Consider the following 21,421-nt stretch of genomic DNA (forward strand, 5'->3'; position numbering starts at 1 on the left):
TTGTGACCATGCTGAATCTCAAATGATGTGCATACTGCTGTATGTGCTTTTTGCTTAAAGGGCTGTGTTAGGAAGATTTTCTTAAAAACCTTCTGACCTCTGTCCTTTTCTTCTAGCTCTCTGAACTCCTGTACTGTTTCATTCAAGCTGAACACTGGAATGACACAGGATGCATGAATTATGTCTATTATTCCTTAACTCTAACTGGTATTGAACCCTCTGGCCTTTATTTGATGTAGCATTTGCCTACTGGAAAAAGGAACAGTGGCAGTGAAGTCATCTGTGACAGTGTGGATGTTCACAGTTGAGGAGTTGAAGCGTGTTTTGGAATTGGAGCCTCCATGCTCAGCACATGGCAAGATCAAGGTCTTACGGAGCATTGTTACTGTCTTAGAAGAATTGGAAAAGCTTTCCAACATTGTAAGCTTCTTTCTTTCACACAAGTTGTAGAAATAACTCGTGCCTCTTGTGCCCTCTTACTCCATAAAGTCTGGTATGTAATATTTCATTTTCTGATGCCTCAGCCACTTCCATGGTTGATGTACTTTGTCCAGTTGACTCATCACTGTGTATGTTTTTGACTTCTAATTAAAATCTGTTCTATTCTAGTATTAGACCAACACTCCTTATTATATCGCCCTTCATTCTTAAGTAATTCATCCTGCTGCCTCCTTAGTCTTTATGACTGTCTTTTTCTCAAATATTCTTAGAACACTTAAAAATACCATCTATATTATAAGCAGCACAGTAGCAATACCTCTCATTATAATTGCTTAATGCTTTCTGTCATAACTCAGTGCTTTCTTTTGCTTAGGATTTTGATGAGACTTTAACCTTTTTGGCTGGAATTTTCCATGCACTGGTGTTTGCCTCAGCATGAAATTTTCACTTGAGACAGATTTTTTCTTTTTCTTTTTTTTTTTTTTCTGAAAATTTAGTCAGTATTTCATAGAAAAGACATTTCTAAATCAGCTTTTGTTAGTTTCTCTCACAGAAGAGACAGATTTATTTTTTTGTTAAGAGGATCCCTAGGCAGATATGTTTGACTGAAAATTAGGAATGATTGACCATTAGCAAGAGGCTGAGCATGTGAAGGGGAACACTCGCCAAACAGGAGCAAGCCTGGGGAGTGAATTTCTGCTGATTAGAAATGGGAGCTGAGTTGATGAGCACTGAGAAGAGACTGGTGGCTTACCTAATGTTTGGGCAATCAAGATCTTTCTAAAAGCAAAAAATTAGTTTGTGTTTAATTTTTTGGTGGATGTTCTCCATGTTTGCCTACCAATAACCACCTGAAACTTGTTTCCCTTATAGTGGCAAAAAGGAAAAACTTATTGACAATTATTTGTGTTTGTAAACAGAAACAGTTTACGTTCTTCTGAAGTCTCTGTTTAGTTTTGCATGTGTAAGTAATTCTGTGCTTGCTTGTCCAGTGAAAGAAAATAGACTCTGGATGGAAAGTGTTCTGTTGTAGCTAAGCATTATTGCTGTCTGGTTTTTAATCATTCAAATATGCTTGCATTCTTCAGTTCCACAGAATTTAGTGAATTAATTTGCAGTAATAGAGATGAGCATACTTCAAAGCCTTTGTAAGGCTGCATAAAACCACTGGGACCATACTGTTTCCTGTTCTATTACCTCCATTTCAACTTTGTGTTACTGTTGAAATTTCACTGTAGGGCCTCAAAATTTGATCCAATAACAGAAGTGCAGAGTGAACCGTAAGAAGAACAACATCCACAGTGTAGCAGAAAAAAAAAGACCAAACTTGTGTAGACCCTCGCACATGGAAAAGACACCAGGTAGTGGGGAGAGGGGCTTTTTCCAGTCATTGATAAAGACACAATAAGCAGCTGATGGCAACTGTAGTTACCCAAATGAATGCCGTTGAATACAGGGATGGTTTCTGAAAAGTTAAAACAGTTAAACGTGGAGACAGCAGCTTGAGATGGATGATGGATCCGATAGCCCTTAATTCATAAGGGGAAGTTAGGTATGCAGTTGAGTTTGACTTCAGACCAGGGGGTCATGGTGTTTTGCTCCAATCCTGCAGTCGGGCAGGCTGCGGATCTCTGCGCTTTTCTCCACCTTTCACAGGCCCTTGGCAGAGGGGAACAGGATTGTTTGCTTTGCCTAGAACTTGCTCTAGCAACTTGTCATCAAGGTGATTGTGTCAGCTGCTCCCTGATTTCTGCTGGTCATCAGCAGGGCAGGAAAAATATTTTGTTGGGGAGTAACAGGTCAGGTGTGTGTTAGGATTTCAGATTGCCTTCATCTGAGTCCTGACATCAGCAGCAGACAAGGCTTGAGACGAGGAGGAGCAGTCCCCTGATGTGATGATGCAAAGGATCAGCTTTGTTAAATGAGTGGCTGGTGTTTCTTGTTCATGTCTGGGTTCAGACAGAGCACCAGGTTTGGTTGGGGAAAGAATTTTTTGTTTTCCCCAAAAGTCAAACTTGAGAGGAATGTCTGCTGCCCCTGTGTACTGGGTAGTGCTATAGGCTGCGTATTAGGATCCGGGTCTGTGTTATCAAATACGCTACTTGCCGTTCCAGAGGCTTTGCTGGTTACTGACATTTTTGCCTGAGGCACTGAGTGCCTTTGGCTTCTGAGGGTTGAAATGCTTTAGTTAAACTATGGTCCTTGGCATCAATACAGCAGTGTATGGGTAGTGCTTGAGAGCCTGTGGTATATTAATGATCTGACTAGCTGTTACAGAAATTCTTTCAGACTTTCAATTTTATAAAACTCAGCTTCAGTTCCTGTAGTTGATACAAAGTGGAGCAGCCTGCCTGTCCTTTTCCAGCCCACTAACAGAGTTCTGGATAGGTGCAGTAGCCTGGTCTGATGTAAAAACCTGAAGGTTAGTTTACATTTAAATTTGCTACATAACATATTGGTGTAGGAGACTTCTTGCAACATTTTTGTAGCTGCAGATGTTTTTAGCAGAGATCTATAAAAATTGTGAAGGAAAGATATGCCTCCAAAACAAGCTTGTTTTTTAAACTGCAAACTGCTTTCCTAATCTCTGTAAGGTATACTGATAGTCCTCTTAATGAAACTTGTTTTAATGCTTTAACATAAAAAACCGAAACTACCATATTGGAAGACTTCAGTTGTATTGAAAGACTTCAGTTGTATTGAAAGTAGTATGTGACTGGTTTGAACTTTTCCCTGAACTAATAGGAAGCTCCAAAGGAAATCTTTGTGCCCTAACTAATTTTATCACTTAATTATTTCAGGGGAAGCATTAGTAGTAAACTGAAAGAATGCATCTGAAAAAATGTTGCAAAGATTGAAGTAAAAGATACCACTGCTAGCAGATTTCCAAGGAAAATGCATATACCTCTTGACTGTTTAAATACTGAGAGTTAGAGGTTTCCAGTTTATTCATGGGATACATTATCATCACAAATGCAAAAAAACCAGCAGTACCTACCTGTGTCCCCTTCAAGACATTTTAACAGCAGCCAAAGGAAAAGGGAGGTTTTTAGTTTTCCGAAGGTGTGTGTTAAGAAAACCCTCATTGTCCTGACACCTCTGTGGGATATGTCTGTACTGACTGACAAGGGCATTGTGTTCAAGCTGACTTGCTTGACTTGATTGTATTTTCCTCAAATCTGCATCATTTGGCTTATGACTTGATGACTTGAGTTCAATTCTGGAGAGGAGTTTCAGGCTTGGCTGAAGTGTGCACTTAAGTCAAGGTCATTGCAGGCTTCCTTCTGGGCTGGAATGCAGGTTGCTGCTTCTGGTCAAAACCAAGCTGAGAACATACTTTTTATATTGATACTATGACTATGTAACTTTTTTTAATTGGAAGCCCAGAAGGGACAGCTTTTCATGACTTACCTGCAGAGATCTAGTTACTTCATTAGGAGAATAAAGCTATCACTTAGTATGATTGTGTTTAGTGGTAGTGGTGGTTTTTTTGTTCTTTTTGGATGTTATCCATAGTGGAGAATGGACTTCTGTGTGTCAGTCCTGCAGCAGTGAACCTGGTACAATACATGGAGCGAAGGGTGATCCATATAGTGCTGATTTAATTTCAAGTTATCTTTCCTTGGCCAACGTGCGATTCCTATGCAAACAAACTTGTGTGTTTCCAATGCTCAGTGACACCTGTGGTGATGTTCCTGACTATCTGCTAGCTGTCCTGAGGGCAGCTAACAGAAGCTGTGACAGAAGGCAGCTTCTATCAGGGAAACTTAAACTGTATCTTATATATAGGATGTGTGGTGGATGTCTCCATAGCAAAGACTGGGAATAGAGAAAAACCTTTAATATTTCAGAATAAGCTGTTTCGTGTGTGCTTCTGTTAAGTTAAAAATACATCCTTTGTATAGCCCCAATGTGTATATTGTATGCAGAAAGTCTGGGTTATGCAGCTTTACCGAGATGGTTTTATTTGTAGCCTGGGCCACCCTACAGATGTTATTCTGCTAGAAAGCAAGTTCATGAAGTTTGAGCAACTGCATAGAAGTACATCGTAATACATCTTTAGCCCATTTTAATGTTTGTTTTTCTTCTGCTCCTGGAAGTAAGTTTTCACTAGGTTTTTGAAGCTTTAAATAAGATATGTGTAGAAGTGTTGTTCTAGTTTTGAATTGTTATCCAGATGTTGTGGAAACCCAGTGAAGTGTGTTTTGTGTTTAGAAACTGGCAAGGTATTCACCTGGGGGAGAGCGGACTACGGCCAACTTGGAAGGCATGCAATGGTTCCTGATGGGCAGGAGGCGTGCACAGTGTCTGAACAACCCTTGGAGCTGTTGTGTAACCTCCCTGTTTCAGTGCCTTGCCTAAATGGAGCATCTCAGGTAAAGAAAAAAAATAACCACATTTTTTCTAGGGTGTGTGGGTTTTTTTTTTTGTGTGTGTGTGTATTAAAATAATCAGAACAATTTCCTAATAGAGCCTTTTCAAATGCGACAGCACAAGCCCTTGCTGTTCTTCCTGTAAGCTCAGAAGTTAATACGATTAAATTATTTCAAATTTCTTAAAAGGCTTTTGCATTCAGGAACTGATTTTTTTTTTTTTTTTTCCACTTAGTGGAACCAGAGTTACCATTAGCAGAAGATGCAAAGTTCTCTCAGATATCAGTGTGTACAGGAGGTAGTTGTACCTGCAGTATAGCCTAGCAGGTGAGGTGGGAAGCCCTCTGTGACAATTTAGCCAATGGCATTTCTCTAGCTGATAAATAATAATGCCACAGCCATAGAATATTTCTGTACCTTATGACCTCCTTGAGTAACGTTGGAGGCTTTCTTTTCATATAGCTAATTTGATGCAAAAGGATTTGTCCTCAAGCATAAAGGTGATCAAAAACAAGACTTTACTCAAGCTGTTTGCTGTAGTCTGACCCAAAATGCAACCTGTACTGCCTACAAACCATTTTCTTGGCTTTTTGGTGGCTGAGAGTCAGCATATGGCAATTGGCCTTTTTGCAGGCAATGTGCAGGTCCCGTCTGGGCAGATAACCAGTCGAAAAGTTTGTATCTCCCTGTGGGGTAGCTGGCAGTCAAAATGCAAGGGGCAGGTACAGGTTGACAGCCTCAGATGCAGTGTACGCGCTGCATCTCCACCTCCTGGTAGTCTGCCATGGTGAGATTTCGGTTAGAAGGGTCAGCCGCTGCCTGTTCCTGTCATCAGTGTTCTGTGAGGAAATGTGAAGTGGAGCTTCAGAGCCCAGGATGCTGCAGAAATGAATAATTTGTTTAGTCAGTACTGAATCCACTGAGTCTCAAACAGCTTTCTTACCCATTTTGAGATGGGTGTCCCTGCTTTTGTCACTAGATATCTATAGATAGCACCATTGTTGAATCTGTTGAATGCTGCTTTTCATTTGTGCTTTGGGCAATGCCTCAAATATGTAGTTCTGTAGTTTTTCATACAATACAAAGCCAAAGCAGCCGTAGCTTTTGCACAGGGGAACTTATGCTTGGCAGTACGAGTGATCCATGAAGGTGAAGGAAAGGGATACATTCAGATATATTCCTTGAAAAGGACAAGAAAAACAATCTCATCTTCATTCTGCTGCCCTCAGCACTGTTTATTCTTATAGACCTATGAGAGACCTGATTTGAGTGATTAGCAATGGTAGCGTTCTGGAGCAGGCATCACTCTTTGCAGAGCTAACAGTGTGAAGATGATTTAAGAAGAGTGTGATCAAGAGCTAGCATCATTTGTTCCCTAAGAGGAGCTGTGTTGATGAGAAAAGGAAGGAAAAAGTAGATAATAAGAGCCTAAATTGCTTCACTTCAAGATTACAAAATAATGCCAGAGCTAGAATTTATACTCAGAAATGCATTAAATTGCAGTATGTAGGCTGCGTAGAGTGTGAGCTGGTTTTCGTTTACACACAAGCTGTCCTTTTCTCCATTTGTTGTCATGTGGAGACAAGGTCTGATTTAAGAGCTGAATTAAAAGGAATACAGAGAAGATGAGTTCTTTTCCATGTGTACCTTGAATTAACAATTCCGATTTGTGTGTTTAATGCAGAGAGCTAGTTTAACAGTTGAGGGTTACAACTAATGATTTTTATTCACGGTCTACTTTTATAAATCACTTTTAATGATTCCACTGAATTTTTGGCAAAGTTGTGGTCTGCTGATTGCCTCTGCACTTCAGTTAATATTGTTAAAACTAAAATGGACAAACTAATCCAAGGATTAGAGGGCAGTGTAAAAGGCACCGCAGTTTACCTCAAGGGCAGCCCAGTGGATTTAACCTCCTGTGCTGCTCCTTGTCCCCATGCCCATGGCTTACCTGCTTTCTCCACCAAAGATTCTCTGTTCTTTGTGCTGAAATTGATTGAATGTTTGTGTCTGTCTAGCACTCCAAAACCTGATTTTTGCAGTGTTGTGAGTGACCTATTCCATTGTGAGTCCGATCTGATGAATTCATTTGGAAGCACTGACCTTGAGAAATATGAGCACTTTTTTTTTTCTTTAACTGAAACAACAGAAGAACAAAAGCCTGAGTTTTAGATAATTCTGAATCTGAATATGTCCTTCTGGCAGCTTTAAAAGAATGTGTGGACATCGGGCTTCCTGGAGTCTCATGTGTTTAAACTTTTTGAATTATGTGACTGCAGGTCTATTTATTATTTTCTTCTCTGTGCTGTGGTGCATAACCACCATGGAATAGGATGAGGCACTGGAAAGAAACTTGGGGCTGTAGCCGAAGTCAGTTGTGCGAGACATTATGCATGCAGTGCTCCTGTGCTGTGGGACGTCCTTGATTGGACCTCTTCAGCACATCTGACTCATCTGCTGCCTGATGTGCATTCATATCCACCGCTCTTCAGATGAAAGGACAATTAAATACAAATGGCCTGAAATATGATGAGCGTCTGTATTTAGCAAATGCTACAAAGACCTGGTTTAATGTTTCCTCCTTGTCAAAATGCTTTTCCAGTCTGTTTCACATTTTTGGTTTAATAGCTATCGTTTTTCTGTTTGTGGTATGTTCAGCATGTCATTCACGTTGCAGCAAACATTTGCTGCAGCAGTAAACAAGTGAGAAGTCCCTGTGAGGCGCTGAACATTCCTTGCTTACCTGGATGGAAGGAAGGGCTATAGTCATTTTGGCTATGCAGCACTGTTCACATGGAGCTATGTTTTCATCATATCCTTCCTCTAATTAAAGCAAGCTGTGCTAGATTAGTTTTCTGTGGAGGGAGATCTAAAATTTCGGTTCAGAAATAAAAAAAAATTTCTGTGTTATACAGTCACTTTTGGGTATGTGTTTTCTTGGGCTTAATTCCCTCCTCAGTTTTACTATCACACAACTTAAGTGTTGGTGGTGGATGTAGGGGCAAGTTGTGTCAGGGAATGAAAATAACCCATGGACTTGTGGCAACTGGTACCTGCTGGGTTTATCCCGATCCTACTGTGGCCCATAATTCCGGTGTGTACGTTCGTCCCATGCAGTACAGGTTGGTATACATACCACCTCTGTATAGTTCTTTTCTTCAGGGAATGTCGTCATTAATACACACATTCTTATGACCTTTTGCAGTCAAAGTTTATTGCCGCTTGTTTCAGTTGCAGAAATGTGTTGTGTTTAAGTATTTGAAAGATAGCTTTTTTTGCAATATGTTCTTGTTTTTTGCTTTTTTCACCATTTGTTGCAAAATATTAAATATCTGCCTATAAGATAATTCTAAGATATCTGCTATGATGATAATTAATTGATTGATTCTTATATTACTGATAGGTTAGTGTATAAGCATCATTATTACCTTAACATACAGATGCGGTAATATTGAAAACAGAACCTTTTGGTTTACCAAAAATGACAGCTGTTGTTGTATTTTTTGCCTTCTCAGGGAAAATTGTCAGAGACCTCTTCATAAGTAAAGCTGTAGTTGAAACTTTAAAGGGTATTAAAAGAAATAACCTGGTAGGGTTACATATACATCATCTCTGTGCTGTGTGCATGGCTTCTGTATACTTAGTTGTTTGACTGGGTACTGTAAAGATTTGTGGCTAAGTTCTTTATTTTGAATGGTCAAGGCAAGAGGTTTGTATTTTTGTGGGACAGAAACAACAAACTGAAGTTTCCTAACCAGATTTTACTGCTCAGAGTTTGAGAATATATGTATAGTAACTGATCCAATAAGTTGCTTAAAAAAAAAACCACTTCAGGTGCTAGGAGTGGAGGTATATACAAACAAGTATGTCTAGTTTTCCAAGCTCAATAACTTTTAGATAATCCAAGGATATGTTCAACAGAAGTGGTTCTGTGAAAAACAAAATTTCAGTAAACTCTGTTCCTTGTTCTTTGATTTGCCAGCTTGCCTCAAAACTCCTGACTGTGTCCCAGAAACAGCTGTGGGTCCTGGCAAAATTCAGAGTAAAAGGTACATCGTACTTTGCAATAATTACACCTAATAATGAGAACAAGCAGGGGATAGGAGTGGAAGTAGAGAAATTACATGACTTAGGTGTGACAAAAAGTCAGCCAGGAAGCTGAGAAGAGAACCCAGGTACTACATATTCTACTCCAGCCCTTTACTCACTAAACTTTCTCTCTTGTGATATCATTAGAAGGGGGAGTTTGTTGATATCTGCATGCTCCAGACAGGTCAGACTGGTACTTGTGTTATTTTTCAGTTAGTATGTGTTGCTTTCCCTGGATGTTTGTTTAATGCTGTTAGATCTGTTCATCTAGTGATTCTTCGTAAGGAGAGACCGCCATAGGAAGAGAGACCGAGCCTGTCTTGTCTTTTCCTGAGGGGTTTGTGAGGTCCTTCTGGACCAATTAATTAAATTATCCTAATTCTTAAGTTGAAGTGATGTGCAATTTGTCACTTGGTAAGCAAGTAGCGTAATAGGTTTTATTTTTTATCGTGAATTGGTGTCTTTTACAAGGTTGGTCTTGGTCGGTGTCCTTTGAGAAACGACATTGTTGAATTTTCCTTGATTGGTGCAGGTTGGTTTTGTTATGCTGTTCCGGAAATGCAATGATAAAAATGGTAGCGCAGAGGTGGTCCCTTTAATATTCTTGCAAAAGTGGAAGTCAAGTTCTTGGCTTAGCAATTAATTTAAAGTGACAATAAAGGAAAATAATCACATGGAGAAGTAGATTCTGAGTACAACTCACTGTGCAAATGAGAAATTTCAGCTAAGGATGAAAATAGAGATGAAATTATTGAATTTATCATTAGGGGGGGAAAAAAACCCAAACAGGATGTATCAAAAGAGTGAAACTGCAGTCTGCATACAAAATACAAACACAGTGTTAGGTGAGGTGTGTTTGTGTGATCTGCATGCCCTGTGTAGGAGAATAACACTAATCTTGGCAATGCTGCGAGACTGAGAGGAGTTTACAGTTATATCAACAGGAAATGAGAAAACGGGATTTACTTCTTAGGTCACTTGGTTCTCCCTGTTGGTCTCCTCACAGGAAATTGAGAGCAATAACAAACTGCTGAAATTCAAATGTAATGTTTTATCTAGGTAGCCATCCCATTTATTCTGTGCTTTTAAAATCCCATTAAGACGTGACTGTGGTTTGTAAAGAGTATCTTATGGCCTGGGTAGAGAGACATTTAACACTCACAGCAAAGCCTTTTCTGGAAGTTAGGAATACCAGTGTGTTAGGCAGCAGAGGTTACTCTGGAAATATTAGTCTGCCCTATGAAAACCATAACCTAGTTGCAATTTTATTGTAAACAATTTGGTGAAGCTCAGCTATTTAACACTGGGTGAGAGGATGAAGAGCTTTGCTTTCCTCTACTCCTTGTGGGTAGAAGCAGAGCCTAGATCACCAGCTCTAGGTGTGTAATTTTTGGAAAGCAAAGGGGAGATGATATTTGTTCCCAGAACCGTGCTTACCATCACCCATACCAATTTCCGCAGCTGGTATTGCGGAAAGGGAGCTGGGAAATCAAATTCACACCAAGTGAATGGCAAAGGAGAACTCCCGCACTGCCTTTGCGTGCCAGAGAGCATATGCTGTGTGAATACAAACTAGAGGTTTTCCAGTTACCGCTTTTGCAGGTGAGAGTTGGTTTTAAATGACCGGAATTGCTCTGCAGGGGTTGTAGTGTAGCACTGAGCTGGCAGCCAGGGGTCAGGCTGCTTTGTAACCTGTGTGGGAGCCCATGAAGGGCTGATTTGCCTACAGTTTTGGTGAACTAGGGGATCGATATGGGATGAAGTCAGGAGTTGGAGACTCACACAGCATGTCGTGACCGAGGTGTTATAAATGTGAGTGCGGGTGAAGCCTTAATCCTCATAATTCATAAATTTGTTTTCCATTTGATAGTGCGTTGCAGTTACAATTCCAAATGAACATCTCACTTGGAGGTATTGAGGAAATGGAGAGAGACTAAAACTACTTGCAGCAGTAGCCGTGGCTTGTGCAGACACGCATGAGCTGTCAGTAGTGTGGCCCTAACAATGAGACCAAATTAGCAGCTGTATTTAATGAGCCTATCTATTAATAGCCAAATGACTAATCTAAGTTATCTTGTTTGTAACTCTGTGACCTATATATGCTCATACTCTATTTCTTAAATTAAAAATACTGACTAGGTCCCATCCTGCATGGATTGTTCTAACAACAGTGCACCATGACTGCGACTCGCTCTGAGCTCAGGGACAGCTCGTGGTCCAGCTTATTGCTTCTCTGAAGTATTTCTTTGCACCAACAAATGCCATGAACCTTCACTGGTGCCACTCACATGCATGATGCAGTTAATGTCTGCTAACCAACCATGGGGAGTGCTGCAAAATTGCTTTAAAAATGTACTTGGTGTTAAGACAAAGCCCCTGTGAGCAGCAGCCTTGGAAGGTGACAACTTAGTGCAGAAATCCAGTTCTGCCTCACTGATGGTGTCTCAGTTGCCTTGTTCATCCATGAGGAGCCTAAACAGAAAGGTTTCAATGTAAAAAGTTCCTATCCTAGTTGAGGTGAATCAGGTCTACACTAGGGTATGTGCATGGCCCTGTTCCAAATCCAAGTGAAAATATGGTTTGAAGCAAGAGGTTGGTGGAAAAGGCCCTAAAGCATGCCGTTTTTCATTCTCAATTTGTCATTAGAACTGTTACAGAGAAGGGCTTAACAAATCAATGCAGGCTAAACCGAGAGAAAATCAATAGGAAACTGTAGTGAACTGGAACGAAGCTATCAGTTTACAGCATCCTCTGCAAATAAATCTCATACTTCCTTGTATGGATGGAAAAATAATGCAAAAATGGCGATTTAGGGTTAGATTCTTTTTTACCTGGCTGAACCCAGAACTTCAGGTCAAGAAACTTCTGGCGTAAATGTTACTTATGTTTCCTTTTGTGTTGATGAATCTTATTGGCAGGTTCTATTATATAACAGTGGAATCTTAAGGAAGAAACTCAAGGAGAAATATATCATTCAGGTTACCCTCAGAGGAATTTGATGGAACACTCTCTTTAATTGTTTACTTTTTTGTATTAGTAGAAATGACTTCACCAGTTCATTGTTTTTCTGTCTCCTCTTCTTAAGAAGAGTGTTACTTCCAAAAAGTTACTCCTTAATAGGTAGCATGCATTATGTAGCTGGAAAATATGCTGGGCTGCTGGGTAGCATACTACAGATGAATGAAATGGGAGAGATCTTAGTGGTTCCAACTCTACCTGTTTATTGAGTTGTTCCATTAGTCCTTTCAAACTCATTTGTCACTGTGGGGCCATAACTCACTGAGGCATCAAGTGCTGTTCTGGCCAGCACACAGGCTGCTTCTCCCGGCTTTTAATTTAAGGATTTTTGGATTTGATTTGAACTTGGCTTGTGCTTTTACTTTTATGCCGATGATGGTGTTTTGTTTTCATTTGTCTGATGTTTCCAGCTTTCATTTATCAATGAGTCATTGAAGCTGTGAGCCCTGCCAGTCTTTCTGGCCTTCGTGCTTACGCTGTAAGTTACTCTAAAGCTACTGTCTAGCAAAAGATTCAGAAAAGAGAGAAACCTGTGTTTCTGCTGTGATGCTTAAAGCTGTTGCTGCGCCATGGCACACAGCAAGTTTCAAAGCCTGGTTTACTGGGTTGCCTGCTAAATGACAGGTACCTGTTTGTCCTCCCACCTGGTGGCTCATCTCCTTTGCCTTTTGGCTGCTTGTGCCTCTAGTTTAAACTGAAGATGCCAAAGGGAGAAGCCACCTCTCAACTCTGTGTGTGTTTTTTATGTGGTCCAGTATAGTCTGTGCCTTTGCTCCAGTGCCAGCATTCAACTAACAGAAATTGTTCGTGAAAGGAGGAAGAGGAAGGAGAAGAAAAAGTAAAAATGGTGCATCTAATCCTGTGAGGACCAAATTGTTAAACTGTCTCCTGTTTCAAAACCTGCCGAAGGTTTTATTCTTAGTCTCCTGGCAGTTGATTGCTGAGGTCTCTATAAATTCAGTGGATATCATATGTAATCAGGTACAAGCAAAGATCACTGAGACCTACGCTCCTGTTGATGCCTTGTGGGTTTTTTTTAATAATAGAAAAAGCAAATATAAACCTTACAATTTTTAAAAATTATTTCATTATCAGAGAGAAAAAAACCTTGATAGTCCCTTAGAGGTTTGGTTCCAAAAATGCTACTTCCTACATTTTACCACTTGAGCTCCTATTTTCCCACCCCTCCTTCTCTTCCCAGGTGTGGAGCTGATGTGAACAATCCCCTCCTTGGTGACAAGTGATTAGGGAGCCAGTAAGGGGTTCCTACAATGTGTTTGCTTTTCCAGAACATTGTTTGACATAATGTTTTTGCTCTTAAGTAAGCAAATCTGTTTCTCAGCATCTTCTATTTAGAGAAGTTGGCAAAAGGCAATCTCTTCACCTTAAGTGTCTCAAGTACTGGTATGAAACCTTTATTTCATGTTCTTGAGTGGATTGCTGGACAAGGAGAATGTTTATTAAAACAATTCTTATTCCCAACACTGATATGGGTATTTGAGAGCATAAGTCGTATTGTCAGTGATCTTATCTTGAGCTAGTAGGTGTCAGCTTGTGTTTTGAGCATTTGAATTTCTCATGTTTGAAAGGATTACTTTGAAACTGCATGCCAGTTTCTTAAGAACATGCAGATTTTTTTTTTTTTTTTTTTTTTTTTGCTTTGCAGTGAATCTAATGTTTTCATTGGGAATGCAAGTCACAGGTTGTGGTGGGAGGGGATGTTGCCAGTCTTCAGAAAATAAAAAATCAGTCTTTTCTTTTGCTGTTTCATGGCACCTGCTGTGGTTTGATTCTTAATTCTGTTTTAAAAGAATAAAAAATATTATTTTATGGTTATTATATCACGTGGAAATAGAAGTAACCTTAAACAAATGAGTAAATGGAAGTCTGTGATGACGGTCACTTTTTAAGTTTCATTGCATATCTCTAAGACTTCTTCCTCTTTGGTACTGCTGATTCTACTCAGTATTTGTATCTGGGACCTCTGTTACCCAGAATTGAGTAGACACTTGTAGAAATGCATTTACATGGGCAGGTGTAAAATTTTTTTTTTTTTTTGTTGGTTGTTTGGTTTGGTTTGGTTTTGTGTTCAGTTTAGATGTTAGACTGAAATCTCCTAAACAGAACGTAATGTTGAGATTTGCAGCTTCAGAAAATGAGGGAATACTTGGAACAGAGTAATAGAAGGCTCTCGTTTGGTTCAGCAGTTTGCATTAAGTCTTCGAGGATTAATTCACTGTCTGTTTTCCCTTGCCACAGCATGTCTGAGATACAGACTGCTTGGAGGCGCATGAAAAGCAAAATGCTTGTGTCTTTTTATTTAAAAAGATTAAGGTGGCATTTGTGAATTATGGTGATGCTATGTAATAATCTTAAGATTCAATTGTGTTAGCTTAGCTGAGAAGCTGTTCGGACACATGAAATGGGATATGACGTGAATGTAGTGTCTTTCATGTTTGAGAGAGAACGTGTCCTGCCCCCACCCGCTCAACAAATGAGGATGGTTTTGCTTTTTGGTGTGGTACATGGAGACATCTACAAAGTCTTGTAGCCAAATGAGTCAGGGGTGCACCAGGACTCAAAGTATTCAGGGTTTTCAAGGATGGCTGGTTTTGTGTGTGAGGTCTCCGTTTGCGGTCAGACTGGCAGAAAGCCAGTGAGAAAAGAGCATTTATTCATTTGTGTTGAGTTCGTGCTCAGCATGCCATGCCAGAGAGCATTCTAGTAAAGTCATTTTATCTGAGGACTTCAAATTTAGTAATGCTAAGTACGTGAGGGACTACTGATGTACCACTGCTGAAATTAAACATACATTCCAGGTTGCTCTCTTAACCTTTTTTGCCTGTACTTTCCACCTCACACTTTATTTACTGACAGCTTCTTTTAGATACCCGTGTTACTACAGGGATTTCAAATTATGCTGCTGCTTATCTTTTCGGCAACAGATAACATACTTCAGAACCATCTCTTTCCATTCATTGAGACTGCCTGTGCTTTCTCTGGGTCCTGGGACTGAAAGAGAAACATTTTGCTTTCTCTTCTTTTGTTATTACAGGGCCAAGCACTCAGTTTTGATAATTTGAGAAATCAGGACCAAATTCTGAAATCCTCTTATTAGTGTTAAATAAATGTGATTCATTGTGATGCACTTGTTTTGTATGCTTACACATTTGTTGAAAGAAATGTATTATATACAAAATAATGGATTCCATCTACCTTTCTTATTTTCTTTTGTATTCAATACTATATGTTGGCAGATATTCAGGGAGAAAATTCATAAAAAACATTAAAACACTTGGAATGGTGAATATGAATTAGTTTTATGTTTGAGCTAACAAAAATGAATCTATGAATTCTTGATTTGCTCTTCAGTGAGGCTATTTTAATGTCATTCACGTAGTAGTTTTTAATTAAATTCATGGTAAGACACAGATGTCAGAATTAGCAAAAAATACAGGTGGTGTGCTTGTGTTGTTATGTGTAATTTAGATATACCTAGGTATAATTGAAGAAGAATACTTTGATTTTAGAGAACTTGTATTAGAAAACCCACGGTTATTATATTTGTCTGAGTTGCACCTCCCAACGGTTCAGGCAATTTGCTTTCACTTGTAATTTATCTAACAGAGATCTCTCATGCCAGCCTGTAATCATTACAAATGCCTTAGCTGAAGCTGCTTTGTGAGATATTTTGCTTCTGTGTTTTTTCCCCTGTTTCTTTTTCTTGCTGTCTTGCCCAAGAGAATTGTTGCTGTGTAGACCTACCGCGAGCCATCTGGTGAGGCTGCTGGGCAGCCAGCGCCGCACACCTGAACAAGCCGGTCACACTGTTCACATTCGTCAAAGTGCTGGACCTGCACCTGTGAGAGATTGTCTGCAGACAGCTTTGTTACCTTGTTAAAAATGTGTGTTTGATCATCAACCTTGGGATACTTCAGTGCATTATTTCTCAGAGAAAAAACTTTCTCCAGACTTCGGGAAAAGGAGTGTTCCAGTGGCTATAAGAAGGTGTCCTTGGTATTCAAAAATTCTGTAAGGTCTGCAGTTTGTTTGGACCTTCTGGGCGACAGCATTCAGGCCTGCGAGTCACTATCTTAAGGACACTTTTTTCCTATATACTATACATCCTTCTGCTTTTGGAGAGAAGAAACTTCTGTACTGCAGAAACCTGAGGGTATGGCTTTTTAGTCACCATTTCTTCAGCTAAGGGCAATCCCTCAAGGTGAGATGCAGTAGCGCTTTATTTCCCCTGGATCAGTGTCAAACTTTTCAGCTGAATTTTAGAACTGGCCTGCCTGATGTTTAAATAATCTTTTCCTTTCTCTGGCAATGCAGCAGCACATTTCCCCCACTCCTCCCAGGCAGATTCTGCTACCAGAGTTGCAGAAATGAATAAAAGACTTAGTGGTCAATAGTTAACATTCTGCACCTCTTTCTCAAAGCATAAGCTCTGCTACATGTAGAAGAAATCCCAAATGTTTCTCTCCTATCTTTCCGTCTTTGTAAGGCATGTCAAGCCTGGCTTTACTGGATGGAGATGAGTGAAGAATTGAAGACGGGCACATTGCCAATCAAAGCAAGGCAAACTGCATGATCCTGGGAGGGCAGAAGGAATGCACCAGTGGTTTTAGATGACTATACAAGATTATTTTTTTAGCTGATTGTGCAGTAAGCCCAACTTCATCTTCCCATCTAGAAGTTGCAAAAAATCCATTGTTTGTACTGCTGCTCTTGTCTCCTTGCCATGCTAAAATCAGGAAGCATTGTGCACCTGCCGTCTGCCCTGAGTCCCATCCTGGTGGGCAGGATTCTGAAACAATCTTTGCAGGTGAGCCGTCTTGGAGCAGCTGCGCAGTTCGAAGTGTATCTTAACAAAAGAGCTGACAAAAGAGGGGTAAAACCCACATGTTTTAACAGCAGCAATGCTTAGGTCTCTGATCGGCAGACTATAATAAAAGGGACAAGGAAAAAGCCAGCAAATGTTCCTATGTGTAGTATAACTCTTCATAGTAAATCTCCTGTATAGAATCCTTTGACGTTTGTTTGTAGACAACACAGCTCTACAGAACTCTTGACCGGAGACCTGAAATGCAGCAGAAGTGTTTGGTCAAGTCCGGTGCTGCTGCAGAAAGGTGCTTGTGAGTCAGTGGAGCTCCACAATACCCAGTGTGAAGCCATATGGTTGCTCAGTTCCTAATGGCTGGCATTGATAACATGAGATATATGTCTGAGATTCATTTAAGGCAGTTATGGTAGTGATCATCTATGAGAGGCAGTGTACATGTGTTAAGGCAAGCTTTTCTTGCAAGTCTTGTGATAACTTTTTTTAATATTTCTTGAAACCTTGTTTTAAAAAAATCTCGAAAACCTCAAACTTCAGGTTTTAATACCAAAGTGAAATAGAAAGATTGCAGCCCTATGTTGTCTATTAAAAAAGCCCTCTTGTTTTTAAGCTAGCTTCACAACACTATTGTAGCTTCAACTGAGTTTCTAAAATGTTTATGGATAAAAATATTGTAGTTGTCATCTGAAAACATCCGATTTTACATTCAGCTCTGCAGAGTATGCTTGATTAGGCCTATTGATTTGAGAAGTAAGGTAAAGCTGAAGATGATTAAGTGAAACAGATTTGAGCTCAATGCAAATGTTTTTAAGGAATTAAACATTTACTTATGAGCAAGAATAAGCATACTGACTTTTGTCTCTTAGGGACAAGTGAATGAAATTGGCTAATAATGTGGTGAATGAAATGGTGAGAGAAGTAAACATTTGTTGTCAAGTCTTTTTTTTATGTAATTGAAGAGCACAAAAAAAATGAAGATGGTTTTAAAATATCCTGACGTATTGCTCTGTGTGTCTTGTTGCAGCTTACATGTGGTATGGTGAAGGTTATTAGTGGCTGCACAAGCTAACATGATTTTTTTTGTTGTATTGGATTTGAGAAATCTGGAATTGGGCCAGAGGGTTACGCGTTCCAGTAAACGACTAAAAGTGAAATTGTGTCTAAATGTCTCTTTCACTGATGTCTAAGCCACTGAAATATGTATTATCATAGTTGCTGAAAAATTACTTAATCATTTCAAAGAGCTTTATTTTAGTTAATGTAGCTCTCTTCTTCATTCTAATACTGATTTGGTCTCTGATCTATTGGATTCAGTAAGTATTTGAAGTTGGAATTTCCCATGGCCTATGTCATGTTAATGGGTCTTTAATGCCGGGAAAGCATAATTTATTCTTGTGAAGGTTGCAGAGTAATAGCACGTAGCTCCTTAGAGAAGAGTGAACTTTAACAGCAGTATTATGAACCTAACCCAGTATATGTTCATAGACAGCAGCCACAGCAACGTTAAGGCAGCATAGCATTTTCTGTTCCAGCTTTCTGTTTGGTTGCCCAAATTTGTTAAAGTAATTCACCACTCAGGAGAGAAACTTCCATGTTTGCCCTCTGTTCTGAATTGACTTTATTTCGAAACAGTGACCAGACCCAACCCCATTCATCCTTAAATTTTAGGAGACTTGTTCTACCCTTGAATAATATTGATGATGTTGGAAACATAAGATGGGTTGTTCTGAGTAAGTACTTACAGAAAAGAAAACTGACCTTGGAAAATAAGAGTTTAAAAGTCCCGTCACATTAGATGACTACAGTTTATTCGAAAACCACGTAGTTGTTTTAAGAGTTTTGAGGTTTTTTTGAGGTGGTCTCAGTACCTTGTTTACTGTTAACTGAAACCGATAGATTAAAATCTTGCAATTAAGATCTTTTTAGGCTTATTCAGCATGGAGAAGAGAAGGTTTCAAGGGCACATAGTAGCAGCCTGCCAATACCTACAAGGAAGTTCGTCAGGAAGATGGAGTTGCACAGGAGGACGAGAAACAAAGGACACAAATTAAAATGCAAGGTTCAGACTTAATCTAAGGAAATCCTTTTTCACCATGAGGACAATCAAGGAGTGGAACAAGCTGCCCAGGGAGGTTGTACCATTTCCATTCTTAGAGAATGGAAGAGACTCATCTGGATAAAGCCCAAGCAACCTGGTCAGATCTCGTAGCTGACTTGCCTGTGAGCAGGGCATTAGACTAGAAACTGCCTGAGGTCTTACTGAATATGAGTTATCCTGTGATCTTAAGATCTCATTTCTGTCCTTAAAACTGTTTCCATACATGCTCAAAATTCAGAATTAGGAAGCTTCAGTGCTGTAATATAACAAGCTGCAAGAAGGATGAGTTTTCAGGTTATTTGTTAAAATGCACTGGGCAAGGCTCAAATCAAGTTTGGTTTGCAGAAGTGATGCTTCTTACTAGGAAGACAACAAATGAGAGAGAAGGAAATTAAAGAAATCATGCCTTTTTTTCTTGTCGACTATAATACACGATTTGGATGCAGCAAAATGTATAGAAGCATTATGTAAGCTGTTCAGAGATCTCATGTGCCCCACTGGGTACAGTGAGGTGCTTGTGTCACTCCAATGGCGTAGAAGCTGGCATCTTCTTTCCAGCACTGGCTTGTGGAGAGGAGAGCTGTAACTGAAATAGCAACTTGGAAAAAACTGCTTCATGGTTCAGTGGTTCTGTGTTGTTATTTTGTTTTAGCCCAAAAGCACTAAAATTAGCTGTCCGCTCCTCTTTGTTCTTATTTTCTTTATGTTCCGAAGTTCGCAAAGGAGAAAATGTGCTGAAAAGCTACTCTGCAGTTGAATTATCCATACATTGAAAATCAGAGCCCTTGATCTGGATGCTTCAGATGATGATTTGATTTTTAGGATTTGTTCTGCTGTTTCTCTAGTTATGTGCCATTTTCTAGCATAAATTGCTCTCTGGTCATATAAAATTAAGGCATATTGATTTACGCTGACAGTTTTGTTTTAAATTTATAAGAATAATTTTAATTTTATGCCCTTCTCACTGTCCTCTGTTTTCTTTTGAGTAGTAATAGATGCACAGTCTCTGTGACAGATATGCTACTGAAATTAGTTCACTAAAAACAGAGCCTCTGCTCTTCAGAAAATTAGAAAACCTGATGTCTGCAATGTTGTGTTCTTCTGCAAGGGTAAACAGAAAACTGAAAGGAGACAGAGCTGTTTAGAGGTGACACAGATGTGACTTTGTCATCATTAAAATGTTTCCTGGAAAAGACTGTTGTGATTCATGAGAATAATTTTTATTTCAGTGTTTCTTCTGAGTTACAGGATTAGTCATCTGGAATCATGTACGCTGTCTTCTGCAGTTCTTTTTAAGGATCTTTGCTTGTCTGAAGAAGTTCCCATTATTTTTATTCTTTCTCAAAGTGGTATATGTGAACCTTTAAACCCAAAGCTAATTTTTTTACCTTAGTTACTCTTGACATGTTAAGTCAGCTTGATCCACAAATAACAGTGCTAGAAATAAGGCTTTTGGTTTTCATTTATTTGTTTTCTACTAATGCCTGGGTTGTCTATTTTGGGTTTGTATTAAAGCGCTCACAATCAGTTTTTTGGGGAAACAGCATATAGCCCAAGATTTTGCTTTTCTTTGAAAAATCTGCAAGACAGCTACAAGGAACCTTTTCCGTTCTTTGTAAGAGCAGCAATGCTGCTGTTCTGCTAAGCCATGTTACTTGTGGGACTGGCTTTGGCATGATGAAATCACTGGGATTTGAAGAGTTGTCTGTTTGCAAATCACCTAAAGCACCACTGTTTTCCTACAAGCTGACTTTGGTTTTCAAGGCTAACTGCATGGTTTGTAGCTGATATTTGCTTCCCGTGTAGTTTCTGCCTACAGAAGAGGATAAGGAATGGAAGTGCACTTGGTAGCTTTTCATGGCAGGTGAAGCACTTTTGTGGGGCTGCTTGGATACCTTCTGCAAATGGTGGTATGAAAATCTGGCTGGCATTGAATTAGTGCTGTGGAAGGTTACCAAATAAAGCCCAAGGAGCCCAAGTCTGGTAACTGATACAGATCATTGGTGTTGAATAGAAGAATCTCATTTTCTTGGAGTTTTCAGTCTGTAACAATTCAAAACAAGTTGTCTTTTATTTGTGTCTCCCGGTGGCTTGGGAGGTCTACAGTAAGATCTTAGACTTGGTAGTGCACAGATGCAAACAAAAAATAGTATTTCTTAAGGTCTTTACCGGCTAAGTATACAGAGATGCTTGCTGGCGGGACACAAGAAGGAAACAATCTCATTGTCATTTCGTGTGGTTTGCAGTTGACATGAAGTGTGTGTTGTTCCCAGTTTTTTTTTTCCTTGTTTGTTGGTATCGTAACAGTGGCAAAACTTTCAGAGAAGGATTTTGAGGTTTGAGCGTACGCGGAAAGCTTTGGAAAACAAAACCAGGTAGTGTTTTGGTTGAAATATGGGTGGATAGAAGAAGGGACTGACTACTGCGTGTGTAGAGCAAGTGGGCAAAGTACGGAGGTGGGTGGCCCACTGCTGGTGCAGATGCCATCCTGTGGTTTTCACTAGGGAGGCTGCTTTATTGAAGACTTTTGGGGAGTGACACAGCAGGGTCAGCACTACC

At 39.6% G+C, this 21,421-nt stretch overlaps 1 protein-coding gene across 8 annotated transcripts in view; it reads left to right on the top strand.

Moving 5' to 3' along the window:
- SERGEF (secretion regulating guanine nucleotide exchange factor) overlaps window positions 1-21,421 on the top strand; it is a 281,087-nt gene that overhangs the window by 31,291 nt on the left and 228,375 nt on the right. For all 8 annotated transcript variants that reach the window (XR_010606276.1, XR_010606275.1, XR_010606278.1 and 5 more), the window contains exon 9: window positions 4,657-4,817. Coding sequence is in view for 3 of the 8 variants with exons in the window: in XM_065635838.1 (XP_065491910.1) it covers window positions 4,657-4,817 (161 nt within the window). In the remaining 5 variants the exon portion in view is untranslated. The remainder of the gene's footprint in view (window positions 1-4,656; window positions 4,818-21,421) is intronic.

Source organism: Caloenas nicobarica, chromosome 5, assembly GCF_036013445.1.
Source record: "Caloenas nicobarica isolate bCalNic1 chromosome 5, bCalNic1.hap1, whole genome shotgun sequence".
NCBI classification, from domain to species: Eukaryota; Metazoa; Chordata; class Aves; order Columbiformes; family Columbidae; genus Caloenas; species Caloenas nicobarica.